Source organism: Oncorhynchus mykiss, chromosome 13 (genome assembly GCF_057628025.1).
Source record: "Oncorhynchus mykiss isolate SJ-2025 chromosome 13, ASM5762802v1, whole genome shotgun sequence".
In the NCBI taxonomy this organism is placed as follows: Eukaryota; Metazoa; Chordata; class Actinopteri; order Salmoniformes; family Salmonidae; genus Oncorhynchus; species Oncorhynchus mykiss.
Genome location: NC_143034.1, coordinates 4,780,219 through 4,795,631, shown reverse-complemented (window position 1 = coordinate 4,795,631; position 15,413 = coordinate 4,780,219). Strand labels below are relative to the sequence as shown.

General features: G+C 43.6%; 3 protein-coding genes across 3 annotated transcripts; all 3 read left to right on the top strand.

Moving 5' to 3' along the window:
- The first annotated feature begins 2,452 nt into the window (after positions 1 to 2,452).
- Positions 2,453 to 2,988, top strand: LOC110494937 (histone H3-like). The gene has a single exon (XM_036947970.2). It carries the CDS (start codon positions 2,485 to 2,487, stop codon positions 2,986 to 2,988), a length of 504 nt encoding a protein of 167 aa, XP_036803865.2. The 5' UTR covers positions 2,453 to 2,484.
- Positions 2,989 to 3,758: 770 nt separating this feature from the next.
- LOC149978657 (uncharacterized) lies at positions 3,759 to 7,312 on the top strand. Its single transcript, XM_090194569.1, has 4 exons — positions 3,759 to 3,804; positions 4,346 to 4,500; positions 6,038 to 6,638; positions 7,305 to 7,312. Exons 1-4 carry the CDS (start codon positions 3,759 to 3,761, stop codon positions 7,310 to 7,312), a joined length of 810 nt encoding a protein of 269 aa, XP_090050695.1.
- A 328-nt stretch (positions 7,313 to 7,640) lies between these two features.
- On the top strand, positions 7,641 to 15,024 carry LOC149978656 (uncharacterized). Its single transcript, XM_090194856.1, has 2 exons — positions 7,641 to 9,152; positions 14,102 to 15,024. The coding sequence occupies exons 1-2, from the start codon at positions 8,009 to 8,011 to the stop codon at positions 14,839 to 14,841; spliced, it is 1,884 nt and encodes a 627-aa protein (XP_090050982.1). The 5' UTR covers positions 7,641 to 8,008; the 3' UTR covers positions 14,842 to 15,024.
- Positions 15,025 to 15,413: the final 389 nt, after the last annotated feature.

Genomic DNA, 15,413 nt, shown 5'->3' with positions numbered 1-15,413 from the left:
AACATGTGTATGGACCAATAACATCTGCTACAACATGTGTATGGACCAATAACATCTGTTACAACATGTGTATGGACCAATAACATCTGCTACAACATGTGTATGGACCAATAACATCTGCTACAACATGTGTATGGACCAATAACATCTGCTACAACATGTGTATGGACCAATAACATCTGCTACAACATGTGTATGGACCAGTAACATCTGCTACAACATGTGTATGGACCAGTAACATCTGCTAACCATGTGTATGGACCAATAACATCTGCTACAACATGTGTATGGACCAATAACATCTGTTACAACATGTGTATGGACCAATAACATCTGCTACAACATGTGTATGGACCAATAACATCTGCTACAACGTGTGTATGGACCAATAACATCTGCTACAGCATGTGTATGGACCAATAACATCTGCTACAACATGTGTATGGACCAATAACATCTGTTACAACATGTGTATGGACCAATAACATCTGCTACAACATGTGTATGGACCAATAACATCTGCTACAACATGTGTATGGACCAATAACATCTGTTACAACATGTGTATGGACCAATAACATCTGCTACAACATGTGTATGGACCAATAACATCTGCTACAACATGTGTATGGATCAATAACATCTGCTACAACATGTGTATGGACCAATAACATCTGCTACAACATGTGTATGGACCAATAACATCTGCTACAACATGTGTATGGACCAATAACATCTGCTACAACATGTGTATGGACCAATAACATCTGCTACAACGTGTGTATGGACCAGTAACATCTGCTACAATATGTGTATGGACCAATAACATCTGCTACAACATGTGTATGGACCAATAACATCTGTTACAACATGTGTATGGACCAGTAACATCTGCTACAATATGTGTATGGACCAATAACATCTGCTACAACATGTGTATGGACCAGTAACATCTGCTACAATATGTGTATGGACCAATAACATCTGCTACAACATGTGTATGGACCAATAACATCTGCTACAACATGTGTATGGACCAATAACATCTGCTACAACATGTGTATGGACCAATAACATCTGCTACAACATGTGTATGGACCAATAACATCTGCTACAACATGTGTATGGACCAATAACATCTGCTACAACATGTGTATGGACCAATAACATCTGCTACAACATGTGTATGGACCAATAACATCTGCTACAACATGTGTATGGACCAATAACATCTGCTACAACATGTGTATGGACCAATAACATCTGCTACAACATGTGTATGGACCAATAACATCTGCTACAACATGTGTATGGACCAATAACATCTGCTACAACGTGTGTATGGACCAATAACATCTGCTACAACGTGTGTATGGACCAATAACATCTGCTACAACGTGTGTATGGACCAGTAACATCTGCTACAATATGTGTATGGACCAATAACATCTGCTACAACATGTGTATGGACCAATAACATCTGCTACAACATGTGTATGGACCAATAACATCTGCTACAACATGTGTATGGACCAATAACATCTGTTACAACATGTGTATGGACCAATAACATCTGCTACAACATGTGTATGGACCAATAACATCTGCTACAACATGTGTATGGACCAATAACATCTGCTACAACATGTGTATGGACCAATAACATCTGCTACAACATGTGTATGGACCAATAACATCTGCTACAACGTGTGTATGGACCAATAACATCTGCTACAACATGTGTATGGACCAATAACATCTGCTACAACATGTGTATGGACCAATAACATCTGCTACAACATGTGTATGGATCAATAACATCTGCTTAAAATGTGTATGGACCAATAACATCTGCTTAAAATGTGAATGGACCAATAACATCTGCTACAACATGTGTATGGACCAATAACATCTGCTACAACATGTGTATGGATCAATAACATCTGCTTAAAATGTGTATGGACCAATAACATCTGCTTAAAATGTGAATGGACCAATAACATCTGCTACAACATGTGTATGGATCAATAACATCTGCTTAAAATGTGTATGGACCAATAACATCTGCTACAACATGTGTATGGACCAATAACATCTGCTTAAAATGTGTATGGACCAATAACATCTGCTTAAAATGTGTATGGACCAATAACATCTGCTACAACATGTGTATGGACCAATAACATCTGCTTAAAATGTGTATGGACCAATAACATCTGCTTAAAATGTGAATGGACCAATAACGTGATTTGATTTGATACGTAGCCGATGTAGATGGATCTGACTCTTTAGGAACTCAAGCACAAGTTAGATATCACTGTTGCAGCTAGGAACATAAACATGATAGATATCACTGTTGGAGCTAGGAACATAAACATGATAGATAACACTGTTGGAGCTAGGAACACAAACATGATAGATATCACTGTTGGAGCTAGGAACATAAACATGATAGATATCACTGTTGGAGCTAGGAACACAAACATGATAGATATCACTGTTGGAGCTAGGAACATAAACATGATAGATAACACTGTTGGAGCTAGGAACATAAACATGATAGATATCACTGTTGGAGCTAGGAACATAAACATGATAGATATCACTGTTGGAGTTAGGAAACCACCCAGGAAGCAGCTCGCCACCAAGGCTGCGCGCAAGAGCGCCCCGGCCACCGGCGGCGTGAAGAAGCCTCACCGTTACAGGCCCGGCACCGTGGCTATGAGAGAGATCCGAGGTTACCAGAAGTCCACTGAGCTGCTGATCCGAAAACTGGCCTTCCAGCGCCTGGTGAGAGAAATTGGCCAGGACTTCAAGACCGACCTGCGCTTCCAGAGTTCCGCCGTGATGGCCCTGCAGGAGCCTAGCGAGGCCTACCTGGTCGGCCTGTTCGAGGACACCAACCTGTGCGCCATCCACGCCAAGAGGGTGACCATCATGTCCAAGGACATCCAGCTGGCCCGCCATATTCGCGGAGAGCGCCCTTAAACGATGACCCGATCTCCAAAATACCCCAAATATTTCCGTCAAAAAGGCACAATTGTTTCATTTCTACACGGCCCTCTACATTTCCCACCATGTATGTTGTTGACGAACACGTCGTGTTCCCTGCTCTCGAGTCACCACAGACCGTGATTCGATTCCAGGCTGTATCACAACCGGCCGTGATTGTAAATAAGAGTTGGTTCTTATCTGACTTGACTAGTTAAACAAAGGGTCACATAGAAATAACATCTGCGTAGTGCACGTTTTACTCGGCGGAATTCTAGCTTCAATATGATCTACTAACGAGAGGGACGTGACCACTAGAATGTGATTAGATGTATATTAGTATGCCCAGAGTAGAACAGTCAAAGGTTTTACAAAGAAGGCGAAAATACACTAGGAGTAATGAGTGATAGTGATGATATAGGGCAAAGAGTCCCAATAATAAGTGTTGGAATGGAGAATTGTCATGTAGCGAAGAAAAACATTGCATGCCAACTGACTTTGAAAGTCCCCACATTGTAGTGCTGCTGAGAGACTCGTGCAGAGGGGGAAAACTTTACCGTGGAGCACGGAGTCCATCTAGTGGTTAAACGCGGGTACTGCCAACGTGTGAGCACGTCATAGTGGTGTAACATATGTGAAACGGCTTAGCTAGCGGTGTTCGCGCTAAATAGCGTTTCAATCGGTGACGTCACTTGCTCTGAGACCTTGAAGTAGTGGTTTCCCCTTGCTCTGCAAGGGCCGCGGATTTTGTGGAGCGATGGGTAACGATGCTTCGTGGGTGGGGGTCCCTGGGGGTCCCTGGTTCGCGCCCGGGTATGGGCGAGGGGACGGTCTAAAGTTACAGTGGCTCCCTATTGGTATTTGATTTTCAGCCCAGCGTTTCCCGAACTCCGTCCTCGAGTCCCCGAGTGGTGCACGTTGTTCTTTTTGAGAATCCAATTGCTCTTGGAATGTAAACATAGACATAGAGTCTGTCAATTACTTTGTGAAAAATCGCCATTCCATCATTCCTGTCCCATGTGACCGTTGAAGACGTGTCACGATCCTTGGTGGCAAAAACTCCCATGTTTTGATCAGATCATTTCAATTCGTCAAAAAAATGCGTTAGGATGCTAGCGGAAACTTTAACATTCGTAATAAGCACGGTGACAAGCATTCATTGTTACACGCCTGTAATTACAGACAGCAATTACCACCAGTTAGATGTTACTATTACAGCATAACTATGAATTATTGTAATTTATTACAATATTTGTACTAAAACAGACATTCAAATGAGGCGCTACCAAATATTGAAAGGAGAGAAAGCTTTCAGAATGAAAAAATGAGGAAGAGGAGACTGTCACATTGAAAGAAGAGGAAGAGGAGATAGAGGCAGTTACAGTGGAAGAGGAAGAAGGGATAGAGGCTGTCACAGTGGAAGAGGAAGAAGGGATAGAGGGTGTTACAGTGGAAGAGGAGGAAGAGATAGAGGGTGTTACAGTGGAAGAGGAAGAAGGGATAGAGGGTGTTACAGTGGAAGAGGAGGAAGGGATAGAGGGTGTTACAGTGGAAGAGGAGGAAGGGATAGAGGGTGTTACAGTGGAAGAGGAAGAAGGGATAGAGGGTGTTACAGTGGAAGAGGAAGAAGGGATAGAGGGTGTTACAGTGGAAGAGGAGGAAGGGATAGAGGGTGTTACAGTGGACGAGGAAGAGGAGATAGAGGGTGTTACAGTGGACGAGGAAGAGGAGATAGAGGGTGTTACAGTGGAAGAAGGGATAGAGGGTGTTACAGTGGACGAGGAAGAGGAGATAGAGGGTGTTACAGTGGACGAGGAAGAGGAGATAGAGGGTGTTAAAGTGGACGAGGAAGAGGAGATAGATGCTGTTACAGTGGAAGAGGAGATAGAGGGTGTTACAGTGGACGAGGAAGAGGAGAGAGAGGGTGTTACAGTGGACGAAGAAGAGGAGATAGAGGGTGTTACAGTGGACGAGGAAGAGGAGATAGAGGGTGTTACAGTGGACGAGGAAGAGGAGATAGAGGGTGTTACAGTGGAAGAGGAATAGGAAGAGGAGATAGAGGGTGTTACAGTGGAAGAGGAAGAGGAGATAGAGGGTGTTACAGTGGAAGAGGAAGAGGAGATAGAGGGTGTTACAGTGGACGAGGAAGAGGAGATAGAGGGTGTTACAGTGGAAGAGGAAGAGGAAGAGGAGATAGAGGGTGTTACAGTGGACGAGGAATAGGAAGAGGAGATAGAGGGTGTTACAGTGGAAGAGGAAGAAGGGATAGAGGGTGTTACAGTGGAAGAGGAAGAAGGGATAGAGGGTGTTACAGTGGAAGAGGAGGAAGGGATAGAGGGTGTTACAGTGGACGAGGAAGAGGAGATAGAGGGTGTTACAGTGGACGAGGAAGAGGAGATAGAGGGTGTTACAGTGGAAGAAGGGATAGAGGGTGTTACAGTGGACGAGGAAGAGGAGATAGAGGGTGTTACAGTGGACGAGGAAGAGGAGATAGAGGGTGTTAAAGTGGACGAGGAAGAGGAGATAGATGCTGTTACAGTGGAAGAGGAGATAGAGGGTGTTACAGTGGACGAGGAAGAGGAGAGAGAGGGTGTTACAGTGGACGAAGAAGAGGAGATAGAGGGTGTTACAGTGGACGAGGAAGAGGAGATAGAGGGTGTTACAGTGGACGAGGAAGAGGAGATAGAGGGTGTTACAGTGGAAGAGGAATAGGAAGAGGAGATAGAGGGTGTTACAGTGGAAGAGGAAGAGGAGATAGAGGGTGTTACAGTGGAAGAGGAAGAGGAGATAGAGGGTGTTACAGTGGACGAGGAAGAGGAGATAGAGGGTGTTACAGTGGAAGAGGAAGAGGAGATAGAGGGTGTTACAGTGGACGAGGAAGAGGAGATAGAGGGTGTTACAGTGGAAGAGGAAGAGGAAGAGGAGATAGAGGGTGTTACAGTGGACGAGGAATAGGAAGAGGAGATAGAGGGTGTTACAGTGGAAGAGGAAGAGGAGATTCCGAATGAAAAAGGAGGAAGAAGATGTCACATTGAAAGAAGAAGAGGAGGATGTTGTAGTGAAAGAAGAAGAGGAGGATGTAGTGAAAGAAGAAGAGGATGTTGTAGTGAAAGAAGAAGAGGATGTTGTAGTGAAAGAAGAAGAGGAGGATGTTGTAGTGAAAGAAGAAGAGGAGGATGTTGTAGTGAAAGAAGAAGTGGAGGATGTTGTAGTGACAGAAGAAGAGGAGGATGTTGTAGTGACAGAAGAAGAGGAGGATGTTGTATTGAAAGAAGAAGAGGAGGATGTTGTAGTGAAAGAAGAAGAGGAGGATGTTGTAGTGAAAGAAGAAGAGGAGGATGTAGTTACAGAAGAAGAGGAGGATGTTGTAGTGAAAGAAGAAGAGGAGGATGTTGTAGTGAAAGAAGAGGAGGGTGTTGTAGTGAAAGAAGAAGAGGAGGGTGTTGTAGTGAAAGAAGAAGAGGAGGATGTTGTAGTGAAAGAAGAAGAGGAGGGTGTTGTAGTGAAAGAAGAGGAGGGTGTTGTAGTGAAAGAAGAAGAGGAGGATGTTGTAGTGAAAGAAGAGGAGGGTGTTGTAGTGAAAGAAGAAGAGGAGGATGTTGTAGTGACAGAAGAAGAGGAGGATGTTGCAGTGAAAGAAGAGGAGGGTGTTGTAGTGAAAGAAGAAGAGGAGGATGTTGTAGTGACAGAAGAAGAGGAGGATGTTGCAGTGAAAGAAGAAGAGGAGGATGTTGCAGTGAAAGAAGAAGAGGAGGATGTTGTAGTGAAAGAAGAAGAGGAGGATGTTGTAGTGACAGAAGAAGAGGAGGATGTTGTAGTGAAAGAAGAAGAGGAGGGTGTTGTAGTGACAGAAGAAGAGGAGGGTGTTGTAGTGACAGAAGAAGAGGAGGATGTTGTAGTGACAGAAGAAGAGGAGGATGTAGTGAAAGAAGAAGAGGAGGATGTTGTAGTGAAAGAAGAAGAGGAGGGTGTTGTAGTGAAAGAAGAAGAGGAGGATGTTGTAGTGAAAGAAGAAGAGGAGGATGTTGTAGTGAAAGAAGAAGAGGAGGATGTTGTAGTGAAAGAAGAAGAGGAGGGTGTTGTAGTGAAAGAAGAAGAGGAGGATGTTGTAGTGAAAGAAGAAGAGGATGTTGTAGTGAAAGAAGTGGAAGAACCTTTTGAAGAGGAAGAGGAGGACATCTCAATGAAAGAGAAGGGGGGAGACATTTTGGGAGTGTAAGAGGAGGAGGAGGAGAGGAAGATTAACGCCAGTTAGTTGTGTCATAAAAACAGGGGCACAAACTCTGCACTTGTTGAACTAATGTGTTGTTCAGTACTGTAGGATTTGTTAAAGGGGCAATCTGTGATTGGTACATGCATTTTTGGAAAATGCGTTTTTTTAAATGCACAAATATAAAAATACATGACAGTTTACAGAACTGATATAGACAACAACAACATAAGATAATATTTAATTACAAATAAAATAAACAATTTAATTGCATAGAGAAAAGTACTGGTAAGAAGTAAGAGAAAACATGAGCTCTGGTTGTTTTGCAATGACTTACGACAGAATAAACAACGTAGTGAATATTTTTCTAAACTGCGTTACCCACTCCGGTCAGCAGTTGGCGACGTGCGTCTTTCAGATTGTGCCTCTTGCCGTGACGTATAATCTAGTGGACGGGAAAGGACACTTCAATAACAACACGGTTACTGATTCAACTTTCTCGCTAGCCAACACAAAACGTAATATTGAAGCTTATTTTGCCATTGTTTGTATATATTCATCTCAGTGTTTTAAACACAATTATGTTTGAGTATCTACTGGTTAAATTAACATAATTTACTTGTTACATTTGCAAATAAGGTTAAGGTTATTTCTGAGCCAAGCACTAGGCTAGTCGCTAGCTGACATGCCCTGACCATGAGCACACTTAGCTACTCCACCCCTGCTAAAGAAGAAGAGGTCAGTTGCACGGAGAAATAATCTCTGGGGCTGAACTTTGTCGTGAAAGAAGAATATGAGGATATTGCAATGAAAGGAGATGAAGACGTGTTTAGATTTAAGCAGGAGGAAGAGAATGCTATAACATTTAAAAAAGAGAAAGAACCTTGTGGAATGAAACGGGAAGAGGACGTTCTCACATCGAAAGAGGAGGATGTTACAGTTAAAGAAGAGAAAGACACTTTAGGAGTGAAAGAGGAAGAGGGGATACAGGCTGTCACAGTGGAAGAGGAAGAAGGGATACAGGCTGTCACAGTGGAAGAGGAAGAGGGGATACAGGCTGGCACAGTGGAAGAGGAAGAGGGGATACAGGCTGTCACAGTGGAAGAGGAAGAGGGGATACAGGCTGGCACAGTGGAAGAGGAAGAGGGGATACAGGCTGGCACAGTGGAAGAGGAAGAGGGGATAGAGGCTGTCACAGTGGAAGAGGGGATACAGGCTGTCACAGTGGAAGAGGAAGAAGGGATACAGGCTGTCACAGTGGAAGAGGAAGAGGGGATACAGGCTGTCACAGTGGAAGAGGAAGAAGGGATACAGGCTGTCACAGTGGAAGAGGAAGAGGGGATACAGGCTGTCACAGTGGAAGAGGAAGAGTGGATAGAGGCTGGCACAGTGAAAGAGGAAGAGTGGATAGAGGCTGGCACAGTGAAAGAGGAAGAGTGGATAGAGGCTGGCACAGTGAAAGAGGAAGAGTGGATAGAGGCTGGCACAGTGGAAGAGGAAGAGATGGATGCTTTCAGAATTAAAAAGGAGGAAGTTGAGGATATCAGCGTGGAAGAGGGGATAGAACCTTTAAGAATCAAAAAGGAGGAAGAGGAGGTAGAACCTTTAAGAATTAAAAAGGAGGAAGATGAGGATATCAGCATGGAAGAGGGGGTAGAATCTTTAAGAATCAAAAAGGAGGAAGAGGAGGTAGAACCTTTAAGAATTAAAAAGGAGGAAGAGGCCATCTCATTGAAAGAGGAAGAGGGTGATGTGACAGTAAAAGAAGAGGAAGAACCTTTTAGAGAGGAGGAGGAGGGGGCTCTCTCAATGAAAGAGAAGGAGGAAGGAGAGGAGGAGGAGGGGGCTCTCTCAATAAAAGAGGAGGAGGAAGGAGAGGAGGAGGAGGGGGCTCTCTCAATAAAAGAGGAAGAAGGAGAGGAGGAGGAGACAGAATATCTGATTAACACCAGTGAGTATTGGCTTAAAAACAGGGGCATAAACTACCCTTGTTAAACTAATGTGTGGTTTTAAAGGGGCATTCTACTGGAGTTCTACACATGAATATATTGTTCAGTACTGTAGGAATTGTTAAAGGGACATGCATTTTTTACTTTTAAATTAATTGTATATAGCCTACCACAAACTTACACCAAACTTCGACCCCCCCCCCCCCCCCCCCCCCATATTTTCTATGCTTTAACAGCAAGCAACGCAGACGGAATCAAATCAAATATTATTAGTCACATGTGCCGATTCCAAAAGGTGTAGATCTCACCGTGAAATGCTCACTGACAAGCCCTTAACAAACAATGAAGCAACAGAAAAAGAGTTAAGAAAATATTTACTAAATAAACTAAAGTAAAAAATATATATCAAAGTAACACAATAAAATAACAATAACGATAGAGATTCTGGGTTCGAGTCCAGTCCGACCGGGAGACCCCTGGGGCGGCGCACAATTGGCCCAGCGTTGTCCGGGTTAGGGGAGGGTTTGGCTGGCAGGGATGTCCTTGTCCACGCATTTACTGAGTACACTTCCTGGTAATCCGTCTTGCCCCGCAGCCTTGTGAATGTTGACTTATTTAGAGGTCTTGCTCACATCGGCTACGGAGAGCCTCATCACACAGTCATCCAGGAACAGCTGGTGCTCTCATGCATGCTTCAGTGTTGCTTGCCTCAAAGCGAGCATAAAAGGCATTTAGCTCGTCTGGTAGGCTCGCGTCACTGGGCAGCTCGCGGCTGGGTTTCCCTGTGCAGTCTGTAATAGTTTGCAAGCCACATCCGACGCGCATCAGAGCTGGTGTAGTAGGATTCAATCTTAATCTTGTATTGCATAGCAGGATTTCTCAAAAGCTTCCGGATTAGTGTCTCGCTCCTTGACAGCGGCAGCTCTAGCCTTTAGCTCATTGCGGATGGTCTAAGACACTGCATCTCAGTGCAAGAGGCATCAGTCCCTGGTTCGAATCCAGGCTGTATCACATCCGGCCGTGATTGGGAGTCCCATAGGGTGGCGCACAATTGGCCCAGTGTCGTAAGATGTTTGGCCATGGTAGGCGGTCATTGTGAATAAGAATTTGTTCTTAACTGACTTGCCTAGTTAAATAAAATAAAAAGTTATTTTGTTGGCATTTACGTATGTCCCCATTACCAGTAAAACATAATCAAAACCTATTTCTCACTTACTTGCTGTTTCGTTGTTCAGTCGTTTCATTCTCAACCAGGATTTCTCATACTATGGAACGCCGTTTGGGTCAAATAACACTATTTGATGTGTCCAATAAGCTTGTTGACCAATCAGGACCTGAATATGACACGTCACATAATATTTTAACGTGTTCATACATTTTTTTTACATAGTCGTTACACATTGATTACACTATCACTCTATTTCATATGTCACAACGATTCATCGATACTATGATGCTGGTAAAGTTGTCTCGGGCACCTACAGTGCTGGACATTAAAAAAAAAGCTAGGCAGCTCATGGTTGCAAACAATGTTCTTCCCCCAAAAAACATAGCATAACGACAATCTGTTTCAGTAGCTATAGTTAGCTAGCTAACTGTATAGCTCGGTGTCATCATCTAAAATAACCCCAATTTATAAGGCAGTTCTTATGTGATTAATGGTGGTTGGACCCATCTATGTGAAGCTAGCCACAATAAAGATTAGCCGCATTAGTGGACTTTGCGGTTAGCCTTCAAAATAAAAGTATGGCATAATTCTACTATTTGTATTAATTTGCATTACTGTCAATGACATACTTTTATTTTATTTTACCTTGTTTGCAGCAGGTGGATCCCCTAAACAAACAAATGACACCTGGTCACTTCTAGATGTCAGTCAGGTGAATAGCTGGTCACTTCTAGATGTCAGTCAGGTGAATTCCTGGTCACTTCTAGATGTCAGTCAGGTGAATACCTGGTCACTTCTAGATGTCAGTCAGGTGAATAGCTGGTCTCTTCTAGATGTCAGTCAGGTGAATACCTGGTCACTTCTAGATGTCAGTCAGGTGAATATCTGGTCATTTCTAGATGTCAGTCAGGTGAATAGCTGCCGGCAGAGACTAATATAAGTATTACGTTCATTTTATGGTTGATCTGAAAATGTGGTCGGAGACGCCATATGTGTGGCGGGTTGTGGAGCCTTTAGAGTAGAGGCCTGACCCCATTTAGTCGTCTGGTCAATTGTTTGGTCGAAAGACTGTTGGTCGACCGAGATTATTTTAGTCAAGCAGTGGCAAGTATATATAAATATTTTTTTAAAGTATGGCACACGAGACACCTGGCTGATTCAGGCCTGTCTGAATGGATGAATCCCTTGTATAAGCCTGTTTTAGTGGACTAATCCATTGTAGAGGCCTGTCAGAGTGGACTAATCCATTGTAGAGGCCTGTCAGAGTGGACTAATCCATTGTAGAGGCCTGTCAGATTGGACTAATCCATTATAGAGGCCTGTCTGAGTGGACTAATCCATTATAGAGGTCTGTCTGAGTGGACTAATCCATTGTAGAGGCCTGTCTGATTGGACTAATCCATTGTAGAGGTCTGTCTGAGTGGACTAATCCATTGTAGAGGTCTGTCTGATTGGACTAATCCATTGTAGAGGTCTGTCAAAGTGGACTAATCCATTGTAGAGGTCTGTCTCAGTGGACTAATCCATTGTAGAGGCCTGCCTGAGTGGACTAATCCATTGCGGAGGCCGCGGGGATGGTATTTGGTATTTTATTAGGATCCCCATTAGATGTTGTAAAAGCAGCAGCTACTCTTCCTGGGGTCCACACAGAACATGACACATAATACAGCACATCAATAGACAAGAACAGCTCAAGGACAGAACTACATACATTTTGTAAAAGGCACACGTAGTCTACATATCAATGCATACACACAAACTACCTAGGTCAAATAGGGGAGAGGTGTTGCTTTATCTGTTTTTTGAAACCAGGTTTGCTGTTCATTTGAACAATATGAGATGGAAGGAAGTTCCTCGCAATAAGGGTCCTATATAATACTGTACGCTTTCTTGAATTTGTTCTGGATTTGGGGTTTGATGAAAAGACCCCTGGTGGCATGTCTGGTGGGATCAGTGTGTGTGTCAGAGCTGTGTGGAAGTTGACTATGAAAAGACCCCTGGTGGCATGTCTGGTGGGCTAAGTGTGTGTGTCAGAGCTGTGTGGAAGTTGACTATGAAAAGACCCCTGGGGGCATGTCTGGTGGGATAAGTGTGTGTGTCAGAGCTGTGTGGAAGTTGACTATGAAAAGACCCCTGGGGGCATGTCTGGTGGGGTACGTGTGTGTGTCAGAGCTGTGTGTAAGTTGACTATGAAAAGACCCCTGGGGGCATGTCTGGTGGGATAAGTGTGTGTGTCAGAGCTGTGTGGAAGTTGACTATGAAAAGACCCCTGGGGGCATGTCTGGTGGGATAAGTGTGTGTGTCAGAGCTGTGTGGAAGTTGACTATGAAAAGACCCCTGGGGGCATGTCTGGTGGGATAAGTGTGTGTGTCAGAGCTGTGTGGAAGTTGACTATGCAAAACAGTTTGGTATTTTCAACACATGAATGTTTCTTCTAAAAAGAAGAAGTGATGTAGTCAGTCTCTCCTCAACTCTCAGCCAAGAGAGAGACTGACATGCGTAGTATTGATGTCACGCTAGTATCACCAGTAGTATATTTACCGTTAATTACCATCATTTCTAATATACAATGTTAGTTTGGTTTAGCTAATTTCTGTTAATGCGTTCACTATGTTACTACAGTCTTACCGTTGTCATGGACACGTTGTTTGCCGAGAGCACTGTCTAGGCTAGTTAGTGTTTATTTCATTGCGTTTACAAGTTTTTTTTTGAGCGCTCCTGTCAATCTTGAGTAAAGACACTCACCTGATTACACATAGAAGTAGGCCTGTAGGCTACCTGGCCTGATTACACATAGAAGTTGGCCTGTAGTCTACCTGGCCTGATTACACATAAAAGCAGGCCTGTAGGCTACCTGGCCTGATTACACATAGAAGTAGGCCTGTAGGCTACCTGACCTGATTACACATAGAAGTAGGCCTGTAGGCTACCTGGCCTGATTACACATAGAAGTTGGCCTGTAGTCTACCTGGCCTGATTACACATAAAAGCAGGCCTGTAGGCTACCTGGCCTGATTACACATAGAAGTAGGCCTGTAGGCTACCTGACCTGATTACACATAGAAGTAGGCCTGTAGGCTACCTGGCCTGATTACACATAGAAGTAGGCCTGTAGACTACCTGGCCTGATTACACATAGAAGTAGGCCTGTAGGCTACCTGGCCTGATTACACATAGAAGTAGGCCTGTGGGCTACCTGACCTGATTACACATAGAAGTTGGCCTGTAGACTACCTGGCCTGATTACACATAGAAGTAGGCCTGTAGGCTACCTGGCCTGATTACACATAAAAGCAGGCCTGTAGGCTACCTGGCCTGATTACACATAGAAGTAGGCCTGTAGGCTACCTGGCCTGATTACACATAGAAGTAGGCCTGTAGGCTACCTGGCCTGATTACACATAGAAGTAGGCCTGTAGGCTACCTGGCCTGATTACACATAGAAGTAGGCCTGTAGACTACCTGGCCTGATTACACATAGAAGTAGGCCTGTAGGCTACCTGGCCTGATTACACATAGAAGTAGGCCTGTAGGCTACCTGGCCTGATTACACATAGAAGTAGACCTGTAGGCTACCTGGCCTGATTACACATAGAAGTAGGCCTGTGGCAGTGCAAGCACCATGTTCTACAGTTGTTTTTAAAAACAAATAATTGTTAAAATTACTAAATGATTGGAAACCTGGCTCTGATTTGGATTCAACTTCAAAGGAAGTCAGTTTTGTCACATGGAGGTTTCATTCAGGTCTCTCTCTACTTAAATAAATACTCTGTCTTTTGGCAGGAGAAAGACCAGACTCAGAGGAACCAGAGACGTACAAATCAGCAAGACGACACCACTGCTCCCACTGTGGAAAGAGTTTTACCCGGTTAGGGTCCCTGAAAGTGCATAGGACATTGCACACAGGAGAGAAGCCATTTCAATGTTCCCAGTGTGGAAAGAGTTTTGCAGAGTTAGGGCACCTGAAAGCACATGAGAGAATGCACACAGGGGAGAAGCCTTACCAATGCTCTCTGTGTGGAAAGAGTTTTTCCTTGTTAGCAAGCCTGAAAAGACATGAGAGGATCCACACAAGAGATGCGCTTTTCCAATGCACCCAGTGTGAAAATAGTTTTTCCTTGTTAGCAAGCTTGAAAAGACATGAGAGGATACACACAGGTGATAAGAATTTCCACTGCTCCCAGTGTGAAAGGAGTTTTACACGGTTAGGGAACCTGAAAAAACATAAAAGAATACACTCAGGAGAAAAGCCTTTCCACTGCTCCCAGTGTGGAAAGGGTTTTACAGAGTTAGGGAACCTGAAAAGACATGAGAGGACACACACAGGAGATAAGCCTCATCGGTGCTCCCAGTGTGGAAAAAGTTTTACCCAGTTAGCACACCTGAAAGTGCATGAGAGAATCCACACAGGAGAAAAGCCTTACCAATGCTCAGACTGTGGAAAGACCTATTCCTCATCACGGTCACTTAAAAGTCACGTGAGAATCCACGCAGGAGGGAAGACGCCTTCCCCTAGTTTGTAAATTGTTATATTTCACATCACATTGACTTAATTTCTTCTCCTAGTGGGTATATTGATATTTCACTTCACATTAACTTAAAATTCATCAGAGAACATACACAGTTCTCCCATTGTCTTATGTTGACTGATAATGTGTTTACCTGTTTATACCACATGAAATTAAATGGTGCAAAGTGTACTCAAACATATATTTGTTTGTTTTTATTAGAAAACATGAATTGAATATGGAGTCTGTCAGTTTGAATATAGAGCATACCATGTGTTTAAATGGTCATTTCTTAAACTTGAATTGTCCTTTTTTAAAACTCTTTGTGTTTATCTGGGTGTGTCATTCCTCCAGCACTACAGATAATCAAGTGATATTTGGATGTGATGCATTTGTTCCATTGTTTACATTTGCATTGTTGGCCCACTGCTGATTTGTATCTTACAGTGTGGCTTTAACCTCTCTGAGACATGTGGGACGGGAGCGTCCCACCTCGCCAACAGCCAGTGAAAGTGCAGGGCGGCCAAATTCAAAACAACAAAAATCTCATAATTACAATTCCTCAAGCATACAAGTATTTTACACCA